Source organism: Euprymna scolopes, chromosome 7 (genome assembly GCF_053919585.1).
Source record: "Euprymna scolopes isolate OS-2025 chromosome 7, ASM5391958v1, whole genome shotgun sequence".
NCBI classification, from domain to species: domain Eukaryota; kingdom Metazoa; phylum Mollusca; class Cephalopoda; order Sepiida; family Sepiolidae; genus Euprymna; species Euprymna scolopes.
Window position 1 is genome coordinate 133,634,315 of NC_136488.1, and position 8,010 is coordinate 133,642,324.

Genomic DNA, 8,010 nt, shown 5'->3' on the forward strand with positions numbered 1-8,010 from the left:
GTTAGTTATAAATACTTATTTCCACAATCAGGTAATACCACAGTCTAGATAAACCATAAACACCACATCCTTGAATTTCTAGCTTCAAAATTTTGTTTCTTTTGGGCTCATCAGTACAACTGAAATCGGAGTTCGGATATGTTCTACTGATGAGTTCAAAGCGGTTTGAAACTCGTGTCTCTGAATGGCCAGTTTTGCGATGGAGATTATTCTACTTGTTTTTGTTTCTTAATATTAAACTACTTTTTTTTTCTCATGTTGTACATAATGTGTTTTCATACAACTATTTCAAGTTGTGCTATTTTAAAATGCTTAAATACATACAAAACATTAATAAGTGTTTTAACAATATGCAATGTCGTACATAGTATGTATTACCATATGACTAAACTTGTACTCTTTTAACATGTTAAATTTGAAATATTAAGGTTCATAGTAGAACACAATTAGAATAAAATATGTGTCCTGGGTGAGGTTCGAATTCAGAATCCTTGCCTACGGGGTAGGACCATGAACTATGCAAGCGCATGCTACAAACAAATAGTACAGAAGCCAGTATTTGAATATAGTAAGGCACAATGACCCATGGAGGTATGAACATACAAATTTATTTAAACAAGACAACTTGGCGTGAAAATAACTAACAAGAAAGAAAAGAAATCTGCTTAGTAATAGATTTTGACATCTTAGCATTTCACAAAGTGAAATTCAGAGAAGCAGATTGTGCTGACAAAAGAAAAACTCTCTTCTATGCCTTCCGGAAGCGAATTACTTCCCTTACCGGAAGCGAATTATTTCCCTTTAGTTTTTATCCTATGTATGAAATATAGAACACATGGACTCGCTTCTCCGCGTTGTTCTTAGTGAAATAAAGCTTACTTTAAGCTCACTCAGTTCTCCTGTCCTATTTATCACAATTTATTTAACTAAAGAACTATGGAGAAGTACCTGAAACCCGAACGCCTTGACTTGGAACCCACAAAGGCAGACGCAGCCGATATATGGCGACACTGGAAGAGGTCGTTTGTTATATTTATCGAGGCGGTTAGTGGTCTGCAACTGACAGACGAGTTAAAACTCAATTTATTAATCAACCTGGTGTCTCCAGCGATTTATAAACACATTTCTGACGTTAATGACTTCCAGACAGCTATGAACACCCTACAAGAGGTTTTTGTTCAACCTAAAAATAGCATCTTCTGTCGTCATTTACTGGCAACTCGTCGTCAACAAAGAAACGAAAGCGTGGACCAGTATTTACACTCCTTAAAAGAACTTGCTAAGGATTGTGACTTTCAGGCTGTGTCGGCGAGACAAGCGAGGGATGAATACATCAAGGATGCATTCATAAACGGAATCGAGTCATCCCCCATCAGACAGAGGCTCCTGGAGAACAAGAAACTCGACCTGCATACTGTGTTCGACCAGGCTCTCACGCTCGAGACAGCTCAAAAACAGTTGTCATCGTACACTCAGTCGGACTCCTTGACTGCGTCGATATCTGCAGTCGGAACGTAAGAAGACGACAACCAGTCTAGATGCGAGGAGCAACCCACAGTAGCGTCACTCTCAGGACAGAAATGCTTCTTCTGTGGAAACCCAAGGCATGACCGGGCGAGGTGCACCACCAGAAATTCTTTTTGCAAAAACTGTAAGAAGAAAGGTCATTTCGCTCGTGTCTGCAGATCGCCAACGGCTGCTGCTGCTGCTGCTATAAACTAAGGTGAGTCTCTTCTTGCTTCGTCAGTTCCTTCTCTTAACTTTTCGGAGAGTCTCTCTCGTTCGTCCTTATGGGGAAAAATCGAAGGTGAACCCATGAGGATACTCATCGATACTGGGAGCTCAGAAAATTTTATCCATCCTGACAAAGTTAAGGTACTCGGGTTAACGGTCCTGCCAAGTTCCGAGAAGATTTTGATGGCTAGCAGTTCTCATTCGTCCTCTACTCTCGTTCATTGTGTTGTATCTCTGGGTCTGAATGGAAGGGAGTACGATAATGTCAAGTTATCGATTATGGCCAACCTGTGCAGTGATGTAATTTTCGGACATACATTTCTGAACCAACACTCGTTGGTAGAAATACCTTTCGGAGGACCCCTCCCCCCTCTCACTGTTTGTGGGCTTACCGCCATTAAAAATGTCCCTTACCCGTCTCTCTTTACAAACTTAACCCCAGACTGTCGCCCAATTGCGGTTAAATCCAGGAGACATACCCTACCAGATGCCAAATTTATTAAATCGGAAATAACCCGCATGCTAAAGGAAGGTATTATAGAGCCCTCTCAATCTCCATGGCGAGCCCAAACGCTCGTAGTGACTCCTGAGAATCACAAGAAGAGACTTGTTGTGGATTACTCTCAAACGATAAACCGTTTCACTCTCCTAGATGCTTATCCTCTTCCTCGAATGGAGGACATGGTAAATGAGATTGCCACTTATCAAGTGTTTAGCACTCTTGATCTAACTAGTGCTTATCATCAAGTTGCAATCAAGCCGGAAGAACGAAAATACACAGCCTTCGAAGCTTCTGGATCCCTGTACCAGTTTCGGCGAATTCCGTTTGGAGTAACCAATGGAGTAGCTAGCTTCCAACGAGTAATCGACGATATCATCAAACGAGAAGACCTCCGAGGAACCTTCGCCTACATCGACAATGTTACAGTTTGTGGAGAAAATCAGGCAGATCATGATGCTAATTTAAAATGTTTTATGAAGGCTGTAGAGAAATATGGACTGACACTGAATGAAAGCAAGTGTCACTACTTTCTTGTTTCAGTAGACTTGCTCGGCTATACAATAAGCAAAGGTTCGGTAAAACCAGACACTGACAGGCTTAAAGGGTTGATGGACTTGCCTGTCCCTCAGGATTCTCCTTCTCTTCGACGAGCTATGGGAATGTTCTCCCACTATTCAAAGTGGATATTTAACTACATCCCCTAACTAAGATTACCAACTTTCCCCTCTCTAAGGAACAAACCGACGCCTTTAGGGACCTAAAGAAAGATATTGCTAAATCCTCTCTAGTAGCCATAGACTCCTCTCTTCCCCTTGAGGTTGAAACTGATACCTCGGAACATGCCATCCCTGCCTCTCTGACCGAGAACTCTCGGCCAGTGGCCTTCTTTTCCAGAACATTAACCTCCGCCGAGCAAAAGCACTCCTCAGTGGAAAAGGAGGCCTATGCAATTGTGGAGGCGATCCAAAAATGGCGACATTTACTGCTCGGGAAGCATTTTAAGCTAACCACTGACCAAAAGTCTGTCTCTTTTATGTTCGACCCTAAAGGAAAGAGCAAAATAAAAAATGAAAAGATAACAAGATGGAAGTTAGAACTTGCCTGTTTTAGCTATGATATTGCCTATCGACCAGGGAAACAAAATGTTACTGCAGACACTCTGTCTCGAATTTGTTCTTCCGCCACCTCCGCTGACAAATTACACTCATTACACACAGACTTATGCCATCCGGGAGTAACCAGGATGCTACATTTCATCAAAACCAAAAATCTGCCGTACTCTGTGGAGGAGGTGAGAGCTGTTTCGAAGACTTGCCAGGTATGTTCTGAAGTAAAACCTAGGTTATTTAAGTTGGCACCTCAGATTCTCATTAAAGCAAGTCAACCATTCGAAAGAATAAGCGTGGACTTCAAGGGGCCGTTACCCTCAAATTCTCGCAACCGTTACCTTCTGACAGTGGTTGACGAATACTCTCGTTTCCCCTTCGCTTTCCCCTGTGCCGACATCTCAGCTGCTACTGTCCAAAAACACCTAATTAGCTTATTCTCCATGTTTGGAAATCCTTCCTTTGTACATTCTGATCGTGGAACAGCCTTCATGTCAGACAAACTAAGAGAATTCTTACTTTCTCGTGGCATTGCTACTAGCAGAACAACTGCCTTCAATCCTCAAGGTAATGGACAAGTGGAAAGATATAACGGTATTATCTGGTAAACAGTGAGTCTAGCTCTACGCTCAAGAAATCTCCATGTTACAAATTGGGAAAATGTGCTAGATGTAGCCCTCCACAGCATCCGCTCATTGCTTTCCACCTCTACGAACAGCATTCCTCACGAACGTCTCTTTAATTTCCAAAGGAAATCAGCCACTGGGAATTCTATGCCCACCTGGTTAACAAATGCTAAATCTGTTCTTTTAAAGCGGCATGTACGCGGGAGCAAATACGAGCCACTAGTCGAGCCTGTAGACCTACTTGAAGTCAATCCTAGCTATGCTCATATCCGTTTCAATAACGGACGGGAGACGACAGTGTCCCTACGCCACTTATCTCCATTGGGTGATAGATCGAGCATTCTAGAGGCAGAAATAGATCCCGTGCCGGAGAACCAACAGCTACAGGACGTATCTCAGCAGCCCGATTCGGACCCCCTGCCACGAATGCACGAAAACTCTCCCCTCGAGAATTCGGTTCCTACTTCTCCCCAATCAGACGATCCACAGAGGAGATCATCGGAGGACAATGAGGTGCCGAATCTTCGACGCTCTACTAGAGTTCGTCGAAGCCCCCAATATTTAGCTGAAAACTATCTGTTTTGAACTTTTCTTTTCTCTTTTGCTTTGCAGCTTAAACAGAAACCCGCTCCTGCAGTTCCTGGTAACTCTACATCCTAAGATCATCGTACGTCCTCGGATTCCTCTGAGTGGCGGAGAATGTGCTGACAAAAGAAGAACTCTCTTCTATGCCTTCCGGAAGCGAATTACTTCCCTTACCGGAAGCGAATTATTTCCCTTTAGTTTTTATCCTATGTACGAAATATAGAACACGTGGACTCGCTTCTCCGCGTTGTTCTTAGTGAAATAAAGCTTACTTTAAGCTCACTCAGTTCTCCTGTCCTATTTATCACACAGATAAACTAACTAAAAAACAAGACAAAAAACAAAAAAACATGAGGCTTGTCAGAAAAGAAAAAAGAATGTGGACATGAGTAAGAACATTCTAATATATTTTTTCCTCTTCACAAGGGCAGAGATAGACAAAAACAACAACAAGAACAGTTTTTAATGTGAGAAATATACAACTGCATACTTAACATTTGTAAAAATGTTTAGCAATGCTTGAACATATGTGGTTTTAAATTTGTTTCTGTGAAAATGTACATGGTTTTTCACTTTTTATTCATTTTCTTTCTTTTAAGATTGTAATGCTCAGTATGGGGCAGTTAAACAAGCTGCGAACATTCCCCTGCTTTTTATTGATTCCAGTCGAAGGCTCTTTTTAGTATCCTCATAGTTGTCTGGATCCCTCTTGCACTTGGTTCACCAGGAATATTAGTTAGGTAGGACTTCAGGTTCTTCATAAGCCATGTGGCACCTATAATAACTGGTATGATTGAAATCTCTTTAAGGTTCCAATTTCTTTTCATATCATACATGAGACCTTGGAATTTGGTCTGTTTCTTCCTCCAAGTATATTTTCAGGTGTCAATTTAAATGTTTATTTTCGGGCAAAATCCAATGTGCACACTTCACATTTTATAGAGACGTGTTGTCAAAATTACCATCCAGCCTTATTTCACTTGCAGCACACACAAGAACACAATGCACAACACTTTCAGCTAGAGACACATAGGTTATCGCCCCTTATTTTCAGCAGTTGCATGTTTTTGCCCATAGGTGGCGATATCGACTCCTTTTTCATTTTCTCTCTCTTTCATGTTGTTTTACACCTGAAACGCTGTCTTGAACGAACTTGTTAAGACCCCACTCTTCACGACTTTCTTATGCATGTCTTACCCGTAATAAATTCTTACGGGTTGTAAGTTACTCAAGTTAGGGAGCATTATTTCTTTATTTATTTTTCATCTATAAATCTTAGTTTCTTGTGGTCTCTTGGTTTTACTGGATTCCAGGACAATAATTTATCTCATCTGGTGGATTATCCAGCTTTGTGTTTGTTACTTTTGCAGAAGGCATACCATTCCTCGTGGGTTATCCATACTGAAAGATCTTACTTGGGTCGCGATATGTGATTTTGAATATTTAGTCAGGGTTTGCTTGTAGGAAAAAGTATCCTTATGCCAGATTGATCTGACAAACTTCTGTACAGAGAAAACTTAGACACTCGAAGACAGTGTCTATCACTCATTGAAATTCTCGCCTTGCCACTTTTTATTTTTTTCCTTTGAAGATTATAATGCTGGGTATGGGCAGCCAAACCATCTGCCAACATTGCCCTGCTTTTTATTGAAACCAACTGAGAGCTCTTTTTAGTATCCTCGCTGTTCCCTTAAATGCAATTGTCTGGACCTCTTTTACACTTGGTTCACCAGGAATATTAGTTAGATAGAACTTCGGATCTTCTTCATAATCCCTGTGGCACCTATAATAACTGGTATGATTGATACTCCCTAAGATTCCAGTTTCTTTTCATATCGTACATGAGACCTTGGTATTTCTCTTTCAGCTCTGTTCAGACCACCATCATTAAGGACACTCACTTCAACCAAGGTTGCCACTTTTTCTGACTTATTCCATATAACTATGTTAGGTTTCACAGCAGCATTTTCAAGGTAGGTGGCTGTAGGGATTACATAGTCGTAATGTATGATATATAAGTCATTTCCAACTGTTCTTTCAGGTTGATGTTCCCAGGAATTACTGCTACACTGGATGTTTAATTTTTTACAGATGGTCGATCATGTCTCGCTGTATAGTGGCCGTCTTCCAAAAGAACCTTGCAACTTGATATCAGATGACTCACTCTTTTCAATTCTGTATGGAAAAACCTGCATTTGTTGTCATTACTGATACCTTCCATCTTCTTGAATGCATTAGTGTGTACTATCATATGACGATTTAAACTTGTACTCTTTGTAAATGCTGATTTACAGATTTTACATGCATATGGGTTTTCACGTTTTTGTTTCATTTCCCTTCAGTCGAAATTCTAAAAAATCAAGGGGCCCTCTACCTGATGCTAACACTTGAACTCTATATAAGATATATAATGTAAAATATAATATGCATAAATATTCGAATGTTCAAGTAAAGTTCTTTATCTAACAAACACTGAGTTAGTAAAGAAGTTGAAAACATAATTTTCCTCTCCACAACTGACCATTTTGATATGTTATATATTTCTTTTTGGTCTTTTGGTGTAACTGGATTCCAGAACAAAACTTCATCTAGTTTGGTGGAATATTCAGCTTCGTGTTGTTACTTGAAGTAACATCACTTGGCGAAAATGCACTATTCCTCATAAAAGCCAGTGTAGATCAGCCATACCGATGAGGTGTTATTTGAACTGGGAATACTATGTCATTTTGAATATTTAATCAAGGTTTATTTCTAGGGAAAAATATCCTCATGCCAGATTGTCGTGACAAACCCCTGTACAGAGAGATCTTAGACACTCAAGGATAGTGTCTATGAAGCAAAATGTAGTAGGAAAAAAAAAAAAAAAATCAGGAACACAGATAGGAAATAATATCGCCCACCTCTAGAAGAGAGGGATTTCTTGGCTGTAATAACCATAGAGAAAAAAAGAAGCAGAAAAAAACAAACAAAAAAAAACTTGCTTCTCGCAGACACGTGGTTCGTCACAAAGAACAATCCAATCGCCAGAACCACCTACACACAATCTGTCCAACACACCTTACTGCTTTCCAGCGTCCTGCCTTTATAGCGGCCTGGAATTATCTATTTGCATAATCACGCGAGAGTAGACCCAATTCTACAAGAATTGCATGGGGTCAACACTATTAAAAACCCATGGATGCCATCTTGGAACTCTCTCTTCCACTCAGCCTGAAACACAACAGACGTATCCAAGGTAAGCTCTCTATTTCCCCTCATTTCGGTTATTGCTAATTCTGCTACACTCCCCCCTGATCTCATGATCAGAAACAGGGCAGGGGGGGGCAGTTGTCTTTGTCGGGTACTTCTTCAAAGAACCGGAGGCAGCACTTCTTCCTTGCCATCTTCCTCATTACCACCGTTATTGCCACCAGTCTGTTCCATAGGCGGTGTTTCACAATCAGGGCAGGGGGCAGTA

At 40.7% G+C, this 8,010-nt stretch overlaps 1 protein-coding gene across 1 annotated transcript; it reads left to right on the plus strand.

The window, feature by feature from the left end:
* Positions 1-936: 936 nt before the first annotated feature.
* LOC145280344 (uncharacterized) lies at positions 937-1,518 on the plus strand. Its single transcript, XM_080132114.1, has one exon. The coding sequence runs from the start codon at positions 937-939 to the stop codon at positions 1,516-1,518; it is 582 nt and encodes a 193-aa protein (XP_079988240.1).
* Positions 1,519-8,010: the final 6,492 nt, after the last annotated feature.

What these genes read in the sequence shown, in the direction of transcription:
- LOC145280344 (XM_080132114.1), top strand. Translation starts at nt 937, where the DNA reads ATGGAGAAGTACCTGAAACCCGAACGCCTTGACTTGGAACCCACAAAG.